The sequence below is a fragment of the Oncorhynchus clarkii genome, chromosome 7 (genome assembly GCF_045791955.1).
Source record: "Oncorhynchus clarkii lewisi isolate Uvic-CL-2024 chromosome 7, UVic_Ocla_1.0, whole genome shotgun sequence".
NCBI lineage: Eukaryota > Metazoa > Chordata > Actinopteri > Salmoniformes > Salmonidae > Oncorhynchus > Oncorhynchus clarkii.
Window position 1 is genome coordinate 85,019,872 of NC_092153.1, and position 22,582 is coordinate 85,042,453.

The 22,582-nt window shown below is 45.0% G+C and overlaps 1 protein-coding gene across 13 annotated transcripts in view; it reads right to left on the minus strand.

Moving 5' to 3' along the window:
* Window positions 1–22,582, minus strand: part of LOC139413936 (sarcolemma associated protein a) — a 122,198-nt gene that overhangs the window by 7,382 nt on the left and 92,234 nt on the right. For 10 of the 13 annotated variants that reach the window (XM_071161812.1, XM_071161813.1, XM_071161810.1 and 7 more), the window contains 5 exons: window positions 16,076–16,381; window positions 13,067–13,184; window positions 8,293–8,464; window positions 7,866–8,000; window positions 2,889–2,976 (listed from right to left, as the gene is read on the minus strand). In XM_071161812.1, the coding sequence (XP_071017913.1) occupies window positions 2,893–2,976; window positions 7,866–8,000; window positions 8,293–8,464; window positions 13,067–13,184; window positions 16,076–16,381 (815 nt within the window). In that variant the 3' untranslated portion in view covers window positions 2,889–2,892. The remainder of the gene's footprint in view (window positions 1–2,888; window positions 2,977–7,865; window positions 8,001–8,292; window positions 8,465–13,066; window positions 13,185–16,075; window positions 16,382–22,582) is intronic. The other 3 variants (XM_071161820.1, XM_071161808.1, XM_071161806.1) reach the window with 1 other exon arrangement.

The following is a 22,582-nucleotide window of genomic DNA, read 5'->3' on the forward strand; positions in this document are numbered from 1 at the left end:
GTTTAGTCTTAGTTCTCCCCAGTGTTGGTTCTCCCCAGTGTTGGTTCTCCCCAGTCTTAGTTCTCCCCAGTGTTGGTGTTTAGTCTTAGTTCTCCCCAGTGTTGGTTCTCCCCAGTGTTGGTTCTCCCCAGTCTTAGTTCTCCCCAGTGTTGGTGTTTAGTCTTAGTTCTCCCCAGTCTCAGTTCTCCCCAGTGTTGGTGTTTAGTCTTAGTTCTCCCCAGTGTTGGTGTTTAGTGTTGGTTCTCCCCAGTGTTGGTGTTTAGTGTTGGTTCTCCCCAGTCTTAGTTCTCCCCAGTGTTGGTTCTCCCCAGTGTTGGTTCTCCCCAGTGTTGGTGTTTAGTGTTGGTTCTCCCCAGTGTTGGTTCTCCCCAGTGTTGGTGTTTAGTTCTCCCCAGTGTTGGTGTTTAGTGTTAGTTCTCCCCAGTGTTGGTGTTTAGTGTTGGTTCTCCCCAGTGTTGGTTCTCCCCAGTGTTGGTTCTCCCCAGTGTTGGTGTTTAGTGTTGGTTCTCCCCAGTGTTGGTTCTCCCCAGTGTTGGTGTTTAGTGTTGGTTCTCCCCAGTGTTGGTGTTTAGTGTTGGTTCTCCCCAGTGTTGGTTCTCCCCAGTGTTGGTGTTTAGTGTTGGTTCTCCCCAGTGTTGGTTCTCCCCAGTGTTGGTGTTTAGTGTTGGTTCTCCCCAGTGTTGGTGTTTAGTGTTGGTTCTCCCCAGTGTTAGTTCTCCCCAGTGTTAGTTCTCCCCAGTGTTGGTGTTTAGTGTTAGTTCTCCCCAGTGTTGGTGTTTAGTGTTGGTTCTCCCCAGTGTTGGTTCTCCCCAGTGTTGGTGTTTAGTGTTGGTTCTCCCCAGTGTTGGTTCTCCCCAGTGTTGGTGTTTAGTGTTGGTTCTCCCCAGTGTTGGTGTTTAGTGCTAGTTCTCCCCAGTGTTGGTGTTTAGTCTTAGTTCTCCCCAGTGTTGGTTCTCCCCAGTGTTGGTTCTCCCCAGTGTTGGTTCTCCCCAGTGTTGGTGTTTAGTGTTGGTTCTCCCCAGTGTTGGTGTTTAGTCTTAGTTCTCCCCAGTGTTGGTTCTCCCCAGTGTTGGTTCTCCCCAGTGTTGGTTCTCCCCAGTGTTGGTTCTCCCCAGTGTTGGTTCTCCCCAGTGTTGGTGTTTAGTGTTGGTTCTCCCCAGTGTTGGTTCTCCCCAGTGTTGGTTCTCCCCAGTGTTGGTGTTTAGTGTTAGTTCTCCCCAGTGTTGGTTCTCCCCAGTCTTAGTTCTCCCCAGTGTTGGTGTTTAGTCTTAGTTCTCCCCAGTCTCAGTTCTCCCCAGTGTTGGTGTTTAGTCTTAGTTCTCCCCAGTGTTGGTGTTTAGTGTTGGTTCTCCCCAGTGTTGGTGTTTAGTGTTGGTTCTCCCCAGTCTTAGTTCTCCCCAGTGTTGGTTCTCCCCAGTGTTGGTTCTCCCCAGTGTTGGTGTTTAGTGTTGGTTCTCCCCAGTGTTGGTTCTCCCCAGTGTTGGTGTTTAGTTCTCCCCAGTGTTGGTGTTTAGTGTTAGTTCTCCCCAGTGTTGGTGTTTAGTGTTGGTTCTCCCCAGTGTTGGTTCTCCCCAGTGTTGGTGTTTAGTGTTGGTTCTCCCCAGTGTTGGTTCTCCCCAGTGTTGGTGTTTAGTGTTGGTTCTCCCCAGTGTTGGTGTTTAGTGTTGGTTCTCCCCAGTGTTGGTTCTCCCCAGTGTTGGTGTTTAGTGTTGGTTCTCCCCAGTGTTGGTTCTCCCCAGTGTTGGTGTTTAGTGTTGGTTCTCCCCAGTGTTGGTGTTTAGTGTTGGTTCTCCCCAGTGTTAGTTCTCCCCAGTGTTAGTTCTCCCCAGTGTTGGTGTTTAGTGTTAGTTCTCCCCAGTGTTGGTGTTTAGTGTTAGTTCTCCCCAGTGTTGGTGTTTAGTGTTGGTTCTCCCCAGTGTTGGTTCTCCCCAGTGTTGGTGTTTAGTGTTGGTTCTCCCCAGTGTTGGTTCTCCCCAGTGTTGGTGTTTAGTGTTGGTTCTCCCCAGTGTTGGTGTTTAGTGCTAGTTCTCCCCAGTGTTGGTGTTTAGTCTTAGTTCTCCCCAGTGTTGGTTCTCCCCAGTGTTGGTTCTCCCCAGTGTTGGTTCTCCCCAGTGTTGGTTCTCCCCAGTCTTAGTTCTCCCCAGTGTTGGTGTTTAGTGTTAGTTCTCCCCAGTGTTAGTTCTCCCCAGTGTTGGTTCTCCCCAGTGTTGGTTCTCCCCAGTGTTGGTTCTCCCCAGTGTTGGTTCTCCCCAGTGTTGGTTCTCCCCAGTGTTGGTGTTTAGTGCTGGTTCTCCCCAGTGTTGGTGTTTAGTGTTAGTTCTCCCCAGTGTTAGTTCTCCCCAGTGTTGGTTCTCCCCAGTGTTGGTTCTCCCCAGTGTTGGTTCTCCCCAGTGTTGGTTCTCCCCAGTGTTGGTGTTTAGTGTTGGTTCTCCCCAGTGTTGGTGTTTAGTGTTGGTTCTCCCCAGTGTTGGTTCTCCCCAGTGTTGGTTCTCCCCAGTGTTGGTGTTTAGTGTTAGTTCTCCCCAGTGTTGGTTCTCCCCAGTGTTGGTGTTTAGTGTTAGTTCTCCCCAGTGTTAGTGTTTAGTGTTGGTTCTCCCCAGTGTTGGTGTTTAGTGTTGGTTCTCCCCAGTGTTGGTGTTTAGTGTTGGTTCTCCCCAGTGTTGGTGTTTAGTGTTGGTTCTCCCCAGTGTTAGTTCTCCCCAGTGTTTAGTTCTCCCCAGTCTTAGTTCTCCCCAGTGTTGGTGTTTAGTTCTCCCCAGTGTTGGTGCAGCTGCAGGAGGAGTGGTTCAATGAATGATAGCCATGCACTGTAGAGTTAGAGAGGAGGATGATGATGATGAAGACAACAGGTGAGAGACGACACCAACTCAACAGAACGTCGGGTGTACCTTTCTACCACAACTGGCTGAAGCACCAATACAGCAAGGCCAGGATAAGGCTGATGAAAATGGCTTGGACAGGCTGCAATATGGATGGCTAAAGGAGGGAGGGATCAATCAGAGACAATAATCAAATAGAATAATAAATTGTTATAAACTCATCAAAACTAAATCAATAAATGGGAAAATAATCTAAATGAATAAATAAACAGAAAACTGAAGGGAGGGGCCAGTTGGATTAACTTCTAAAATCAACCCAAGAGGAGGACTGAGAGGGAAGGGGGAGGATAGGGCAGAAGGAGAGGAGGATAGGAGGATAGGGCAGAAGGAAAGGAGGATAGGGCAGAAGGAGGATAGGGCAGGAGGAGGATAGGGCAGGAGGAGGATAGGGCAGAAGGAGAGGATATGGCAGAAGGAGAGGAGGAAAGGAGGATAGGGCAGAAGGAGAGGAGGAAAGGAGGATAGGGCAGAAGGAGAGGAGGAAAGGAGGATAGGGCAGAAGGATAGGAGGATAGGGCAGAAGGAGGAGAGGAGGATAGGAGGATAGGGCAGAAGGAGGATAGGGCAGAAGGAGAAGAGGAGGATAGAGCAGAAGGAGGAGAGGGGGATAGGGCAGAAGGAGGAGAGGAGGATAGGGCAGAAGGAGGAGAGGAGGACAGGGCAGAAGGAGGATAGGGCAGAAGGAGGATAGGGCAGAAGGAGAGGAGGATAGGGCAGAAAGAGAGGAGGATAGGTCAGAAGGAGAGGAGGATAGGGCAGAAAGAGAGGAGGAGAGGAGGAGGATAGGGCAGAAGGAGAATAGGGCAGGAGGAGGATAGGGCAGAAGGAGTATGATAGGAGGAAAGGGTAGAAGGAGTATGATAGGAGGAAAGGGCAGAAGGCAAGAGGATGATGGGGCAGGAGGACGATACATCTAGTAGTTGAACACAGGTATAGATAGATACATGTCACACCACATCTAGAAGCTGAACACACAGGTATATATAGATACATGTCGCTGAACACAGGTATAGATAAAGTTGAAGTCGGAAGTTTACATACACTTAGGTTGGAGTCATTAAAACTCGTTTTTCAACCACTCTGTGCCTCTTTGCTTGACATCACGGGAAAATCAAAAGAAATCGGCCACAAGTCCAGACCTCCACAAGTCTGGTTCATCCTTGGGAGCAATTTCCAAACACCTGAAGGTACCACGTTCATCTGTACAAACAATAGCATGCAAAGCCAGACTACGGTTTGCAACTGCACATGGGGAAAAAGATCGTACTTTTTGGAGAAATGTCCTCTGGTCTGATGAAACAAAAATATAACTGTTTGGCCATAATGACCATGTTTGGAGGAAAAAGGGGGAGTGCTTCCTAACCGTGAAGCACGAGGGTGGCAGCATCATGTTGTGGTAGTGCTTTGCTGCAGGAGGGACTGGTGCACTTCACAAAATAGATGGCATCATGAGACTGGAAAATTATGTGGAAAGACTGAAGCAACAACAAGTTAAAGCTTGGTCGCAAATGGGTCTTACAAATGGACAATGACCCCAAGTAATCTTCCAAAGTTGTGGCAAAATGGCTTAAGGACAACAAAGTCAAGGTATTGGAGTGGCCATCACAAAGCACTGACCTCAATCCTATAGAAAATGTGTGGGCAGAATTGAAAAAGCGTGTGCGAGCAAGGAGGCCTACAAACCTGACTCAGTTAAACCAGCTCTGTCAGGAGGAATGGGACAAAATTCACCCAACTTATTGTGGGAAGCTTGTGGAAGGCTACCCAAAACGTTTGACCCAAGTTAAACAAGTTAAAGGCAATGCTACCAAATACTAATTGAGTGTATGCAAACTTCTGACCCAGTGGGAATGCGATGAAAGAAATAATCTGAAATAAATAATTCTCTCTACTATTATTCTGACATTTCACATTCTTAAAATAAAGTGGTGATCCTAACTGACCTAAAACAGGGACTTTTTACTAGGATTAAATGTATTTGGCTAAAGTGTATGTAAACTTCTGACTTCAACTGTACATGTCACACCACATCTAGAAGCTGAACACAACAACAGTAAGACTATGGGACAAGGAGAAGGACAGTGGAGAGAGAGAGAGAAAGTGGGGTTAAACAAACACACTAGAACAAACTGGGTACAACGATTATGAAAGAGGATCAATCTCACCCCGGGATTCAACCAGATCCTGCTGTGTCCACAGTGCTACATTTTAAAAGTCAGTTTCTCGCCCGGAGATTCAACCAGATCCTGCTGTGTCCACAATGCTACATTTTAAATGTCCGTTTCTATTTGAGCCAACATATGCAACGTTTACTGTGAACATGGTCTCCACCAATGCAGGAAAATTGCCTTTAAAAATGGTGCATTGTCGACAAAGCGTGATCAGATTAAATCCCAGTCTTGTTGATTTGATGTCCCAGGACTGAGATTGATTTGATGTCCCAGGACTGAGATTGATTTGATGTCCCAGGACTGAGATTGGTTTGATGTCCCAGGACTGAGATTGGTTTGATGTCCCAGGACTGAGATTGGTTTGATGTCCCAGGACTGAGATTGGTTTGATGTCCCAGGACTGAGATTGGTTTGATGTCCCAGGACTGAGATTGGTTTGATGTCCCAGGACTGAGATTGGTTTGATGTCCCAGGACTGAGATTGATTTGATGTCCCAGGACTGAGATTGGTTTGATGTCCCAGGACTGAGATTGATTTGATGTCCCAGGACTGAGATTGGTTTGATGTCCCAGGACATTTGTGTGTGTTATTTGTTAATCAGGACAGAGGGGTTCTAGAAGCAGGAGTCTGGCCAGTAGTGAGTAAGAGCCAGACTGTATTGTGTTCCCCATCCTAAACACAGTAGGGTTGATGTAACATTTCTGACACAAGTCCTTCCACCAGGATTTTATGTAAAATAGCTCAAAGATATTGAGGCTCAAAAATAGAAGAAGAAGAACCCGCAAAGTTACCCATCACCACATCTGATGACAACTTCTGGACTTTGCGACCTAACAGAAATTACTTTTGAAGATAATGGCCCAAAACTCTTGTCTTCCATACTTTTTTAATACTTCCATGTACACTTCCATACTTCCATTCCCCTAACACAGATTTGTTTTGTTCAAATATATATTTAACCTTTATTTAACTAGGCAAGTCAGTTAAGAACAAATTATAATTTACACTGACGACCTACTCCGGCCAAACCCGGACGACTCTGGGCCAATTGTGCGCCGCGCTATGAGACTCCCAATTATGGCCGGATGTGATACAGCCTGGATTCGAACCAGGCACTGTAGTGACACCTCATGCACTGAGGTGCAGTGCCTTAGACCACTGCGCCACTCGGGAGCCCTGATGGATGTTGGCAGATCAAAAGATGCTGAATATGTTCAACGTGCTGAGTGATGACTTCAGTCTCTTAAGAAATTACTTCTGAGCTGACTGACAATAGCAAGAATAAACAGAACCAGCAGGTCATACAACTGTAATTCTAATAATTGGACTCACAGACATGGAAATCTGTGTGGGACTGTTGCTAACTTTCAGCTACTTCAAGGATATCTCTGGACTTTGCTCCGTTCAGCTTTCCCTCGATCCTGACTAGTCTCCCAGTCCCTGCCACTGATCCCCACAGCATGATGCTGCCACCACCATGCTTCACCGCAGGGATGGTGCCAGGTTTCCTCTAGACGTGATGCTTGGCATTCAGGCCAAAGAGTTCAATCTTGGCTTCATCAGACCAGACAATCTGGTTTCTCAATCTTGTTTAGGTGTCTTTTGGCAAACTCCAAGCAGGCTGTCATGTGCCTTTTACTGAGGAGTGGCTTCCGTCTGGCCACTCTACCATAAAGGCCTGATTGGTGGAGTGCTGCAGAGATGGTTGTCCTTCTGGAAGGTTCTCCCATCTTCACAGAACTGCAGAGATGGTTGTCCTTCTGGAAGGTTCTCCCATCTTCACAGAGGAACTCTGGAGCTCTATCAGAGTGACCATTGGGTTCTTGGTCACCTCCCTGACCAAGGCCCTTCTCCCCTGATTACTCAGTTTGGCCAATTGACCACCTCTAGGAAGAGTCTTGGTGGTTGAAAACTTCTTCCATTTAAGAATGATGAAGGCCACTGTGTTCTTGGGGACCTTCAATGCTGCAGAAATGTTTTGATACCCTTCCCCAGATCTGTGCCTCGACACAACCCTGTCTCAGGGCTCTACGGACAATTCTTTAAACCTCATGGCTTGGTATTTGCTCTGACATGCACTATCAACTGTGGGACCTTATATAGACAGGTGTGTGTCTTTCCAAATCATGTCCAATCAATTGAATTTACCACAGGTAGACTCCAATCAAGTTGTAGAAACATCTCAAGGATGATCAATGGAAACAGGATTCACCTGAGCTCAATGTTGAGTCTCACAGCAAAGGGTCTGAATACTTATGTAAATAAGGTATTTGTTTATTTATTTTGAATACATTTGCACAAATTTATTAATGTATTTAAGCAATTTTAGAATTAAGGCTGTAATATAACAAAATGTATAAAAAGTCAACGGGTTTAAATAGTTTCTGAATGCGTTGTATAAAATCTTGCAAACATTAGCAGTGAATTTCATACAAGTAACGTGATCGCCTCACTTAAGTTGCAGGAGTAACTCACTTGAAGAAGCTCCCGTTTTGCTTTTTTTGTGCTACTTTGTAAACAAACACATGTGACTGGCTCAAACAGGGCTCCCGAGTGGCGCAGAGGTGTCACTGCAGTACCTGGTTCGAATCCGGGCCGAATCAACATCCGGCCGTGATTGGCAGTCCCATAGTGTGGAAGCACAATTGGCCCAGAGTCATCCGGGTTTGGCCGGGGTCGGACCGTCATTGTTAATAAGAATTTGTTCTTAACGGACTTGCCTATGTAGTATAGTAAATGAACCACACAGAGAGAGACAGAGAAAAGGCCTGGTGACTTCTGGACAGGAAATGGGGTTATGGTATCACTACTTACATTCTTGCCCTTGTCCTGCAGCAGTTTGAGGTTGAATTTACACTGTTCCAGCTCCTCGTTGATGGAGCGTTTCTCCTGCTCTGTCCGGTCATAACGCTGCCGCAGGTCAGATAGCAAGGTCTGGGTGTCCTCATACTGGGGTTGGAGAGAGGGAGAGAGGGAGGAAGAGATTCATGTGAGATTCATCTGGTACCTGGGATAGCTGTGTCGCTGGTACCAGGGATAGATGTGTGGCTGGTACTAGGGATAGCTGCGTGGCTGGTACCAGGGATAGCTGTCATACCTCTCTCTGCTAGTAGCCTGGGTTAGCTGTGTGTGTACTGTATCATACCTCTCTCTGCTAGTAGCCTGGGTTAGCTGTGTGTGTACTGTATCATACCTTTCTCTGCTAGTAGCCTGGGTTAGCTGTGTGTGTACTGTATCATACCTCTCTCTGCAGGCTCTGTGTCCTGCTAGCAGCCTGGGCCAGCTGTGACTGCAGCTTGTTAGCGTCCTGGAGGTGTTGGTCCTGCAGTGAGCCCAGTCTACTCTGCATCTCTCCCTGGGACTTCTCCAGTAACTGAAGACTGCTGTTCAAACTGGCAGTCTGCTCCCTGGAACTGAGAAGAGGACAGGTGGTCAAGCACATGGATGGATAGTTAAGTAATAATAAGTCTGTTGTACTTCAGCTTGAGCTCAACATTTCAACTGCTCTCTCCCCCCTCCATCACTCTCCTTCCCTCCTCTCCATGCTGCATCTGTCCCAAGTCAGCTCCTGCACACTGCTGCTGTTGAAGCCCTCACACCCACACAGCTAATAAATAGCTGACAGGTTATCCACCCACACCGTACCAGGCTAGCACAACCCCCAATAGCACTAGATTCATCCACCCTCCGATAGCGCTGACTGTGATGAAGGATTTCAACATGAAGGAGTGTTGAGTGGCAGCAGAGACTTGGAGACTGACAGAGAGCAGAGGCAGCTAAAATCTGTTTGACTCTTTCCAGCGTCTCTGCAGACAGGGCAGTAGACCAACAACCAGTAGACCAACAACCAGTAGACCAACAACCAGTAGACCAACAACCTCCTTTATTAAGATGAGCTGCTTAATAAAGGAGTCAAACAGTCAGTCTGTCCTGCCTTTGTGAATGCAGCTCAGTGTGAGGAGGTCTGAAACGCTAACCCTGCTGCAGCTCAGAGGTCTGAAACGGTAACCCTGCTGCAGCTCAGAGGTCTGAAACGGTAACCCTGCTGCAGCTCAGTGTGAGGAGGTCTGAAACGGTAACCCTGCTGCAGCTCAGAGGTCTGAAACGGTAACCCTGCTGCAGCTCAGTGTGAGGAGGTCTGAAACGGTAACCCTGCTGCAGCTCAGAGGTCTGAAACGGTAACCCTGCTGCAGCTCAGAGGTCTGAAACTGTAACCCTGCTGCAGCTCAGAGGTCTGAAACGGTAACCCTGCTGCAGCTCAGTGTGAGGAGGTCTGAAACGGTAACCCTGCTGCAGCTCAGAGGTCTGAAACGGTAACCCTGCTGCAGCTCAGAGGTCTGAAACGGTAACCCTGCTGCAGCTCAGATGTCTGAAACGGTAACCCTGCTGCAACTCAGATGTCTGAAACGGTAACCCTGCTGCAGCTCAGTGTGAGGAGGTCTGAAACGGTAACCCTGCTGCAGCTCAGAGGTCTGAAACGGTAACCCTGCTGCAGCTCAGAGGTCTGAAACTGTAACCCTGCTGCAGCTCAGAGGTCTGAAACGGTAACCCTGCTGCAGCTCAGTGTGAGGAGGTCTGAAACGGTAACCCTGCTGCAGCTCAGAGGTCTGAAACGGTAACCCTGCTGCAGCTCAGAGGTCTGAAACTGTAACCCTGCTGCAGCTCAGAGGTCTGAAACGGTAACCCTGCTGCAGCTCAGTGTGAGGAGGTCTGAAACGGTAACCCTGCTGCAGCTCAGAGGTCTGAAACGGTAACCCTGCTGCAGCTCAGAGGTCTGAAACGGTAACCCTGCTGCAGCTCAGATGTCTGAAACGGTAACCCTGCTGCAACTCAGATGTCTGAAACGGTAACCCTGCTGCAGCTCAGAGGTCTGAAACTGTAACCCTGCTGCAGCTCAGAGGTCTGAAACGGTAACCCTGCTGCAGCTCAGTGTGAGGAGGTCTGAAACGGTAACCCTGCTGCAGCTCAGAGGTCTGAAACGGTAACCCTGCTGCAGCTCAGAGGTCTGAAACGGTAACCCTGCTGCAGCTCAGATGTCTGAAACGGTAACCCTGCTGCAACTCAGATGTCTGAAACGGTAACCCTGCTGCAGCTCAGAGGTCTGAAACGGTAACCCTGCTGCAGCTCAGAGGTCTGAAACGGTAACCCTGCTGCAGCTCAGAGGTCTGAAACTGTAACCCTGCTGCAGCTCAGAGGTCTGAAACGGTAACCCTGCTGCAGCTCAGTGTGAGGAGGTCTGAAACGGTAACCCTGCTGCAGCTCAGAGGTCTGAAACGGTAACCCTGCTGCAGCTCAGAGGTCTGAAACGGTAACCCTGCTGCAGCTCAGAGGTCTGAAACGGTAACCCTGCTGCAGCTCAGTGTGAGGAGGTCTGAAACGGTAACCCTGCTGCAGCTCAGAGGTCTGAAACGGTAACCCTGCTGCAGCTCAGAGGTCTGAAACGGTAACCCTGCTGCAGCTCAGAGGTCTGAAACTGTAACCCTGCTGCAGCTCAGAGGTCTGAAACGGTAACCCTGCTGCAGCTCAGTGTGAGGAGGTCTGAAACGGTAACCCTGGTGCAGCTCAGAGGTCTGAAACGGTAACCCTGCTGCAGCTCAGTGTGAGGAGGTCTGAAACGGTAACCCTGCTGCAGCTCAGAGGTCTGAAACGGTAACCCTGCTGCAGCTCAGAGGTCTGAAACTGTAACCCTGCTGCAGCTCAGAGGTCTGAAACGGTAACCCTGCTGCAGCTCAGTGTGAGGAGGTCTGAAACGGTAACCCTGCTGCAGCTCAGAGGTCTGAAACGGTAACCCTGCTGCAGCTCAGAGGTCTGAAACGGTAACCCTGCTGCAGCTCAGATGTCTGAAACGGTAACCCTGCTGCAACTCAGATGTCTGAAACGGTAACCCTGCTGCAGCTCAGAGGTCTGAAACTGTAACCCTGCTGCAGCTCAGAGGTCTGAAACGGTAACCCTGCTGCAGCTCAGTGTGAGGAGGTCTGAAACGGTAACCCTGCTGTAGCTCAGAGGTCTGAAACGGTAACCCTGCTGCAGCTCAGAGGTCTGAAACGGTAACCCTGCTGCAGCTCAGATGTCTGAAACGGTAACCCTGCTGCAGCTCAGATGTCTGAAACGGTAACCCTGCTGCAGCTCAGAGGTCTGAAACGGTAACCCTGCTGCAGCTCAGAGGTCTGAAACGGTAACCCTGCTGCAGCTCAGAGGTCTGAAACGGTAACCCTGCTGCAGCTCAGAGGTCTGAAACGGTAACCCTGCTGCAGCTCAGAGGTCTGAAACGGTAACCCTGCTGCAGCTCAGAGGTCTGAAACTGTAACCCTGCTGCAGCTCAGAGGTCTGAAACTGTAACCCTGCTGCAGCTCAGAGGTCTGAAACGGTAACCCTGGTGCAGCTCAGAGGTCTGAAACGGTAACCCTGCTGCAGCTCAGTGTGAGGAGGTCTGAAACGGTAACCCTGCTGCAGCTCAGAGGTCTGAAACGGTAACCCTGCTGCAGCTCAGAGGTCTGAAACTGTAACCCTGCTGCAGCTCAGAGGTCTGAAACGGTAACCCTGCTGCAGCTCAGTGTGAGGAGGTCTGAAACGGTAACCCTGCTGCAGCTCAGAGGTCTGAAACGGTAACCCTGCTGCAGCTCAGAGGTCTGAAACGGTAACCCTGCTGCAGCTCAGATGTCTGAAACGGTAACCCTGCTGCAACTCAGATGTCTGAAACGGTAACCCTGCTGCAGCTCAGTGTGAGGAGGTCTTAAACGGTAACCCTGCTGCAGCTCAGAGGTCTGAAACGGTAACCCTGCTGCAGCTCAGAGGTCTGAAACGGTAACCCTGCTGCAGCTCAGAGGTCTGAAACGGTAACCCTGCTGCAGCTCAGAGGTCTGAAACGGTAACCCTGCTGCAGCTCAGTGTGAGGAGGTCTGAAACGGTAACCCTGCTGCAGCTCAGAGGTCTGAAACTGTAACCCTGCTGCAGCTCAGAGGTCTGAAACTGTAACCCTGCTGCAGCTCAGTGTGAGGAGGTCTGAAACGGTAACCCTGCTGCAGCTCAGAGGTCTGAAACGGTAACCCTGCTGCAGCTCAGAGGTCTGAAACGGTAACCCTGCTGCAGCTCAGTGTGAGGAGGTCTGAAACGGTAACCCTGCTGCAGCTCAGAGGTCTGAAACGGTAACCCTGCTGCAGCTCAGAGGTCTGAAACGGTAACCCTGCTGCAGCTCAGATGTCTGAAACGGTAACCCTGCTGCAACTCAGATGTCTGAAACGGTAACCCTGCTGCAGCTCAGTGTGAGGAGGTCTGAAACGGTAACCCTGCTGCAGCTCAGAGGTCTGAAACGGTAACCCTGCTGCAGCTCAGAGGTCTGAAACGGTAACCCTGCTGCAGCTCAGAGGTCTGAAACGGTAACACTTCCACTCAGACTCCTCCTTTGACAATACACCTAGAAGTGGAACACTTGTAGAAGTCTTTTATCAGATGGAGATGAGTGTTTCCTAAAATGTCCCTCCCATTGTATAGGCAGTTGGGCTTCCTCGCTTAGTTCAGTTAGAAAGGGGGATTCACACCCCACCGGGCCTAGCTAGAGGAAGAGACCCAGTCTGCAGTAAGCCGGGTCGGCAGTCAGCCGGGTCTGCAGTAAACCGGGTCTGCAGTCAGCCGGGTCGGCAGTCAGCCGGGTCGGCAGTCAGCCGGGTCTGCAGTCAGCCGGGTCTGCAGTCAGCCGGGTCTGCAGTAAGCCGGGTCTGCAGTAAGCCGGGTCTGCAGTAAGCCGGGTCTGCAGTAAGCCGGGTCTGCAGTAAGCCGGGTCTGCAGTAAGCCGGGTCTGCAGTAAGCCGGGTCTGCAGTAAGCCGGGTCTGCAGTAAGCCGGATCAGCAGTCAACAAAAAGCAACACTTGGCAGACCTACCACTGTCACTTCTGGATGTCATTGCTCTGTGTAGTGACATATTTCCTGGTGTAGCGGCTAAGTCGTTCCGTTGACCATCAGGGATAACACCCCCCCCCCCCCCCCGATCTGCTGTGTCTACGGTGTGTGGACCCACCTGTCCAGGTCCGTCTCCAGTCCGTGTAGTCTGTTCACCAGGGTCGTCTTCTCAGAACGGAGACACTCACACTCCTGCTGCAGACTGGAACAGCCCTTCTGAAGGCGCTCCAACTCTCCTACAGAAACAGATCATTATTATAGCAGTCCTTCTGAAGGCGCTCCAACTCTCCTACAGAAACAGATCATTATTATAGCAGTCCTTCTGAAGGCGCTCCAACTCTCCTACAGAAACAGATCATTATTATAGCAGTCCTTCTGAAGGCGCTCCAACTCTCCTACAGAAACAGATCATTATTATAGCAGTCCTTCTGAAGGCGCTCCAACTCTCCTACAGAAACAGATCATTATTATAGCAGTCCTTCTGAAGGCGCTCCAACTCTCCTACAGAAACAGATCATTATTATAGCAGTCCTTCTGAAGGCGCTCCAACTCTCCTACAGAAACAGATCATTATTATAGCAGTCCTTCTGAAGGCGCTCCAACTCTCCTACAGAAACAGATCATTATTATAGCAGTCCTTCTGAAGGCGCTCCAACTCTCCTACAGAAACAGATCATTATTATAGCAGTCCTTCTGAAGGCGCTCCAACTCTCCTACAGAAACAGATCATTATTATAGCAGTCCTTCTGAAGGCGCTCCAACTCTCCTACAGAAACAGATCATTATTATAGCAGTCCTTCTGAAGGCGCTCCAACTCTCCTACAGAAACAGATCATTATTATAGCAGTCCTTCTGAAGGCGCTCCAACTCTCCTACAGAAACAGATCATTATTATAGCAGTCCTTCTGAAGGCGCTCCAACTCTCCTACAGAAACAGATCATTATTATAGCAGTCCTTCTGAAGGCGCTCCAACTCTCCTACAGAAACAGATCATTATTATAGCAGTCCTTCTGAAGGCGCTCCAACTCTCCTACAGAAACAGATCATTATTATAGCAGTCCTTCTGAAGGCGCTCCAACTCTCCTACAGAAACAGATCATTATTATAGCAGTCCTTCTGAAGGCGCTCCAACTCTCCTACAGAAACAGATCATTATTATAGCAGTCCTTCTGAAGGCGCTCCAACTCTCCTACAGAAACAGATCATTATTATAGCAGTCCTTCTGAAGGCGCTCCAACTCTCCTACAGAAACAGATCATTATTATAGCAGTCCTTCTGAAGGCGCTCCAACTCTCCTACAGAAACAGATCATTATTATAGCAGTCCTTCTGAAGGCGCTCCAACTCTCCTACAGAAACAGATCATTATTATAGCAGTCCTTCTGAAGGCGCTCCAACTCTCCTACAGAAACAGATCATTATTATATCAGTCCTTCTGAAGGCGCTCCAACTCTCCTACAGAAACAGATCATTATTATAGCAGTCCTTCTGAAGGCGCTCCAACTCTCCTACAGAAACAGATCATTATTATAGCAGTCCTTCTGAATTCAAAACACTGGCAACTTTTATGCTGCAAGGATGTGATCACAAAGTACAACAACAACAACGTGTATTTTGGCTGGGGTATAGAGAGAGAGGTCAGTTTCAATTCAATATGATGGAGGATAATGTAAGGAATTGATCAGGAACACCCATCAGGCTCTGCTGTTGGAAAGGTTAGGGGTTAGCATAGTATCGTACCTTGTAGCTCGAGGGCTCTCTGCTGGTGCAGGCTCTGCTGTTGGAAAGGTTAGGGGTTAGCATAGTATCGTACCTTGTAGCTCGAGGGCTCTCTGCTGGTGCAGGCTCTGCTGTTGGAAAGGTTAGGGGTTAGCATAGTATCGTACCTTGTAGCTCGAGGGCTCTCTGCTGGTGCAGGCTCTGCTGTTAGAAAGGTTAGGGGTTAGCATAGTATCGTACCTTGTAGCTCGAGGGCTCTCTGCTGGTGCAGGCTCTGCTGTTAGAAAGGTTAGGGATTAGCATAGTATCGTACCTTGTAGCTCGAGGGCTCTCTGCTGGTGCAGGCTCTGCTGTTAGAAAGGTTAGGGATTAGCATAGTATCGTACCTTGTAGCTCGAGGGCTCTCTGCTGGTGCAGGCTCTGCTGTTAGAAAGGTTAGGGATTAGCATAGTATCGTACCTTGTAGCTCGAGGGCTCTCTGCTGGTGCAGGCTCTGCTGTTGGAAAGGTTAGGGATTAGCATAGTATCGTACCTTGTAGCTCGAGGGCTCTCTGCTGGTGCAGGCTCTGCTGTTAGAAAGGTTAGGGGTTAGCATAGTATCGTACCTTGTAGCTCGAGGGCTCTCTGCTGGTGCAGGCTCTGCTGTTGGAAAGGTTAGGGGTTAGCATAGTATCGTACCTTGTAGCTCGAGGGCTCTCTGCTGGTGCAGGCTCTGCTGTTGGAAAGGTTAGGGGTTAGCATAGTATCGTACCTTGTAGCTCGAGGGCTCCCTGCTGGTGCAGGCTCTGCTGTTGGAAAGGTTAGGGGTTAGCATAGTATCGTACCTTGTAGCTCGAGGGCTCTCTGCTGGTGCAGGCTCTGCTGTTAGAAAGGTTAGGGATTAGCATAGTATCGTACCTTGTAGCTCGAGGGCTCTCTGCTGGTGCAGGCTCTGCTGTTGGAAAGGTTAGGGGTTAGCATAGTATCGTACCTTGTAGCTCGAGGGCTCTCTGCTGGTGCAGGCTCTGCTGTTGGAAAGGTTAGGGGTTAGCATAGTATCGTACCTTGTAGCTCGAGGGCTCTCTGCTGGTGCAGGCTCTGCTGTTGGAAAGGTTAGGGGTTAGCATAGTATCGTACCTTGTAGCTCGAGGGCTCTCTGCTGGTGCAGGCTCTGCTGTTAGAAAGGTTAGGGATTAGCATAGTATCGTACCTTGTAGCTCGAGGGCTCTCTGCTGGTGCAGGCTCTGCTGTTGGAAAGGTTAGGGATTAGCATAGTATCGTACCTTGTAGCTCGAGGGCTCTCTGCTGGTGCAGGCTCTGCTGTTAGAAAGGTTAGGGATTAGCATAGTATCGTACCTTGTAGCTCGAGGGCTCTCTGCTGGTGCAGGCTCTGCTGTTGGAAAGGTTAGGGATTAGCATAGTATCGTACCTTGTAGCTCGAGGGCTCTCTGCTGGTGCAGGCTCTGCTGTTGGAAGGTGGCCTGCAGGGAGTTGATCTCCTGTTCGTATTTCGACGCAGCCTGACGCCACTTCTCCAGCTCGGCCGTGACACCTCCCAGGTCCCTCTGCAGGGCGGCAATGTCTCGCTCCCTCTCGGCCGTGGCGGCCTCCATGGCGTGGTGGAGAACTAGCACTTCCTCCTGAGCAGAGTACAGCTCCTCCTGTGTGCTGCTGATGCTGCTCTCTCTCTGCTCCTTCAGCTCCTCCATGTCTACCGCTAGCTTCCCCAACTGACCTGGAAACAGATGGTATATACTTTCATATACACTATATAATATACAACATCTCTCCCCTAACTGACCTGGAAACAATCGTGTAATGTAAACAACAATAATATATACGGGCTGTCAGACGTGGGTTGCCATACACAAGCTTGCTGGTTTGATTCCCCCCCCAAAGCAGAGCTGCCCTAATAACTATATGGAATAAGGAAAACTCAGCGCTGCCCTAATAACTATATGGAATAAGGACAACTCAGAGCTGCCCTAATAACTATATGGAATAAGGAAAACTCAGAGCTGCCCTAATAACTATATGGAATAAGGAAAACTCAGCGCTGCCCTAATAACTATATGGAATAAGGACAACTCAGCGCTGCCCTAATAACTATATGGAATAAGGAAAACTCAGCGCTGCCCTAATAACTATATGGAATAAGGACAACTCAGCGCTGCCCTAATAACTATATGGAATAAGGAAAACTCAGCGCTGCCCTAATAACTATATGGAATAAGGACAACTCAGCGCTGCCCTAATAACTATAAGGAAAACTCAGCGCTGCCCTAATAACTATATGGAATAAGGAAAACTCAGCGCTGCCCTAATAACTATATGGAATAAGGAAAACTCAGCGCTGCCCTAATAACTATATGGAATAAGGAAAACTCAGCGCTGCCCTAATAACTATATGGAATAAGGAAAACTCAGCGCTGCCCTAATAACTATATGGAATAAGGAAAACTCAGCGCTGCCCTAATAACTATATGGAATAAGGAAAACTCAGAGCTGCCCTAATAACTATATGGAATAAGGAAAACTCAGCGCTGCCCTAATAACTATATGGAATAAGGAAAACTCAGAGCTGCCCTAATAACTATATGGAATAAGGAAAACTCAGAGCTGCCCTGTATGTATGTATGTATGGTATAGCAATGTAATGTATGGTATAGTAATGTATAGCAATGTATGGTATAGCAATGTATGGTATAGCAATGTATGGTATAGCAATGTATGGTATAGCAATGTAATGTATGGTATAGCAATGTAATGTAATGTATGGTATAGTAATGTAAGGTACAGTAATGTAATGTAAGGTAATGTATGGTAATGCAATGTTCGGTACAGTAATGTAATGTATAGTAATGTAATGTAAGGTAATGTATGGTAATGCAATGTTCGGTACAGTAATGTAATATATCGTATTGTATGGTATAGCAATGCATGGTATAGCAATGCATGGTATTATATGGTATAGTAATGTATGGTATGGTATAGTAATGCATGGTATAGTAATATATGGTAATGTATGGTATAGCAATGTAATGTATAGTAATTTAAGGTATTGTAATGTATGGTATAGTAATGTAAGGTAATGTAATGTATAGTAATTTAAGGTATTGTAATGTATGGTATAGTAATGTAAGGTAATGTATGGTATAGCAATGTAATGTATAGTAATTTAAGGTATTGTAATGTATGGTATAGTAATGTAAGGTAATGTTTGGTACAGTAATGTATAGTAATTTAAGGTATTTTAATGTTTGGTACAGTAATGTAATGTATAGTAATGTATCTGGATGTAAGGTATGGTAGAGTAATGTATTGTATAGTAATGTAAGGTATAGTAATTTAAGGTATTGTAATGTATGGTATTGTAATGTATATTATTGTAATGTATGGTATAGTAATGTATGGCATCGTAATGTAATATATAGTAATGTAAAGTATGGTAAGGTATAGTAATGTGCGGTATAGTAATGTAATATACAGTAATGTATGGCATAGTAATGTATAGTATGGTATAGTAATGTATAGTATGGTATAGTATTGTGATGCATAGTAATGTAATGTATGGTACCAGTAACGTAGTATATAGTATAGTAATGTAATGTATGGTACCAGTAACGTAGTTTATAGTATAATAATGTAATGTATGGTACCAGTAACATAGTATATAGTATAATAATGTAATGTAATGTATGGTACCAGTAACGTAGTATATAGTATAGTAATGTAATGTATGGTACCAGTAACATAGTATATAGTATAATAATGTAATGTAATGTATGGTACCAGTAACGTAGTATATAGTATAATAATGTAATGTATGGTACCAGTAACGTAGTATATAGTATAATAATGTAATGTAATGTATGGTACCAGTAACGTAGTATATAGTATAATAATGTAATGTATGGTACCAGTAACGTAGTATATAGTATAATAATGTAATGTATGGTACCAGTAACGTAGTATATAGTATAATAATGTAATGTAATGTATGGTACCAGTAACGTAGTATATAGTATAATAATGTAATGTATGGTACCAGTAACGTAGTATATAGTATAGTAATGTAATGTATGGTACCAGTAACGTAGTATATAGTATAGTAATGTAATGTATGGTACCAGTAACGTAGTATATAGTATAATAATGTAATGTAATGTATGGTACCAGTAACGTAGTATATAGTATAATAATGTAATGTATGGTACCAGTAACGTAGTATATAGTATAATAATGTAATGTATGGTACCAGTAACATAGTATATAGTATAATAATGTAATGTAATGTATGGTACCAGTAACGTAGTATATAGTATAGTAATGTAATGTATGGTACCAGTAACATAGTATATAGTATAATAATGTAATGTAATGTATGGTACCAGTAACGTAGTATATAGTATAATAATGTAATGTATGGTACTAGTAACGCAGTATATAGTATAGTAATGTAATGTATGGTACCAGTAACGTAGTATATAGTATAATAATGTAATGTATGGTACCAGTGACGTAGTATATAGTATAATAATGTAATGTATGGTACCAGTAACGTAGTATTTGGTATAGTAATGTAATGTATGGTACCAGTAACGTAGTATATAGTATAGTAATGTAATGTATGGTACCAGTAACGTAGTATATAGTATAATAATGTAATGTATGGTACCAGTAACGTAGTATATAGTATAATAATGTAATGTATGGTACCAGTAACGTAGTATATAGTATAGTAATGTAATGTATGGTACCAGTAACATAGTATATAATATAATAATGTAATGTATGGTACCAGTAACATAGTATATAGTATAATAATGTAATGTATGGTACCAGTAACGTAGTATATAGTATAATAATGTAATGTATGGTACCAGTAACATAGTATATAGTATAATAATGTAATGTATGGTACCAGTAACGTAGTATATAGTATAATAATGTAATGTATGGTACCAGTAACATAGTATATAGTATAATAATGTAATGTATGGTACCAGTAACGTAGTATATAGTATAATAATGTAATGTATGGTACCAGTAACGTAGTATATAGTATAATAATGTAATGTAATGTATGGTACCAGTAACGTAGTATATAGTATAATAATGTAATGTATGGTACCAGTAACGTAGTATATAGTATAATAATGTAATGTAATGTATGGTACCAGTAACGTAGTATATAGTATAGTAATGTAATGTATGGTACCAGTAACGTAGTATATAGTATAATAATGTAATGTATGGTACCAGTAACGTAGTATATAGTATAATAATGTAATGTATGGTACCAGTAACGTAGTATATAGTATAATAATGTAATGTATGGTACCAGTAACGTAGTATATAGTATAGTAATGTAATGTATGGTACCAGTAACGTAGTATATAGTATAGTAATGTAATGTATGGTACCAGTAACGTAGTATATAGTATAGTAATGTAATGTAATGTATGGTACCAGTAACATAGTATATAGTATAGTAATGTAATGTATGGTACCAGTAACGTAGTATATAGTATAATAATGTAATGTATGGTACCAGTAACGTAGTGTATAGTATAGTAATGTAATGTATGGTACCAGTAACGTAGTATATAGTATAGTAATGTAATGTATGGTACCAGTAACGTAGTATATAGTATAATAATGTAATGTATGGTACCAGTAACGTAGTATATAGTATAGTAATGTAATGTATGGTACCAGTAACGTAGTATATAGTATAGTAATGTAATGTATGGTACCAGTAACGTAGTATATAGTATAATAATGTAATGTATGGTACCAGTAACATAGTATATAGTATAATAATGTAATGTAATGTATGGTACCAGTAACGTAGTATATAGTATAATAATGTAATGTATGGTACCAGTAACGTAGTATATAGTATAATAATGTAATGTATGGTACTAGTAACGTAGTATATAGTATAATAATGTAATGTAATGTATGGTACCAGTAACATAGTATATAGTATAGTAATGTAATGTATGGTACCAGTAACGTAGTATATAGTATAATAATGTAATGTAATGTATGGTACCAGTAACGTAGTATATAGTATAATAATGTAATGTATGGTACCAGTAACGTAGTATATAGTATAGTAATGTAATGTATGGTACCAGTAACGTAGTATATAGTATAGTAATGTAATGTATGGTACCAGTAACGTAGTATATAGTATAATAATGTAATGTATGGTACCAGTAACATAGTATATAGTATAATAATGTAATGTAATGTATGGTACCAGTAATGTAGTATATAGTATAATAATTTTCTGTTCTACCTGATAATGAATTGCACACACCTGATGTCTGAAGTCTAAATCAGTCCCTGATTAGAGGGGAATCACCCACCTGATGTCTAAAGTCTAAATCAGTCCCTGATTAGAGGGGAATCACCCACCTGATGTCTAAAGTCTAAATCAGTCCCTGATTAGAGGGGAATCACCCACCTGATGTCTGAAGTCTAAATCAGTCCCTGATTAGAGGGGAATCACCCACCTGATGCCTGAAGTCTAAATCAGTCCCTGATTAGAGGGGAATCACCCACCTGATGTCTGAAGTCTAAATCAGTCCCTGATTAGAGGGGAATCACCCACCTGATGTCCAAAGTCTAAATCAGTCCCTGATTAGAGGGGAATCACCCACCTGATGTCTAAAGTCTAAATCAGTCCCTGATTAGAGGGGAATCACCCACCTGATGCCTGAAGTCTAAATCAGTCCCTGATTAGAGGGGAATCACCCACCTGATGTCTGAAGTCTAAATCAGTCCCTGATTAGAGGGGAATCACCCACCTGATGTCCAAAGTCTAAATCAGTCCCTGATTAGAGGGGAATCACCCACCTGATGTCTAAAGTCTAAATCAGTCCCTGATTAGAGGGGAATCACCCACCTGATGCCTGAAGTCTAAATCAGTCCCTGATTAGAGGGGAATCACCCACCTGATGTCTAAAGTCTAAGTCAGTCCCTGATTAGAGGGGAATCACCCACCTGATGCCTGAAGTCTAAATCAGTCCCTGATTAGAGGGGAATCACCCACCTGATGTCTAAAGTCTAAATCAGTCCCTGATTAGAGGGGAATCACCCACCTGATGTCTAAAGTCTAAATCAGTCCCTGATTAGAGGGGAATCACCCACCTGATGTCTAAAGTCTAAATCAGTCCCTGATTAGAGGGGAATCACCCACCTGGTGTCTAAAGTCTAAATTAGTCCCTAAATTAGTACTATACTTTAATGTACTGGTCCGTACTATACTCACTCTGTAGGTATTGATCTGTACTATACTCAACTCTGTAGGTGTTGATCTGTACTATACTCTAATGTACTGATCTGTACTATACTCTAATGTACTGATCTGTACTATACTCTAATGTACTGATCTGTACTATACTCTAATGGACTGATCTGTACTATACTCTAATGTGCTGATCTGTACTATACTCTAATGTACTGATCTGTACTATACTCTAATGTACTGATCTGTACTATACTCTAATGTACTGATCTGTACTATACTCTAATGTACTGATCTGTACTATACTCTAATGTACTGATCTGTACTATACTCTAATGGACTGATCTGTACTATACTCTAATGGACTGATCTGTACTATACTCTAATGTACTGATCTGTACTATACTCTAATGTACTGATCCATACTATACTCACTCTGTAGGTATTGATCTGTACTATACTCACTCTGTAGGTATTGATCTGTACTATACTCAACACTGTAGGTGCTGATCCGTACTATACTCTAATGGACTGATCTGTACTATACTCACTCTGTAGGTATTGATCTGTACTATACTCACTCTGTAGGTATTGATCTGTACTATACTCAACACTGTAGGTGCTGATCCGTACTATACTCTAATGTACTGATCCGTACTATACTCACTCTGTAGG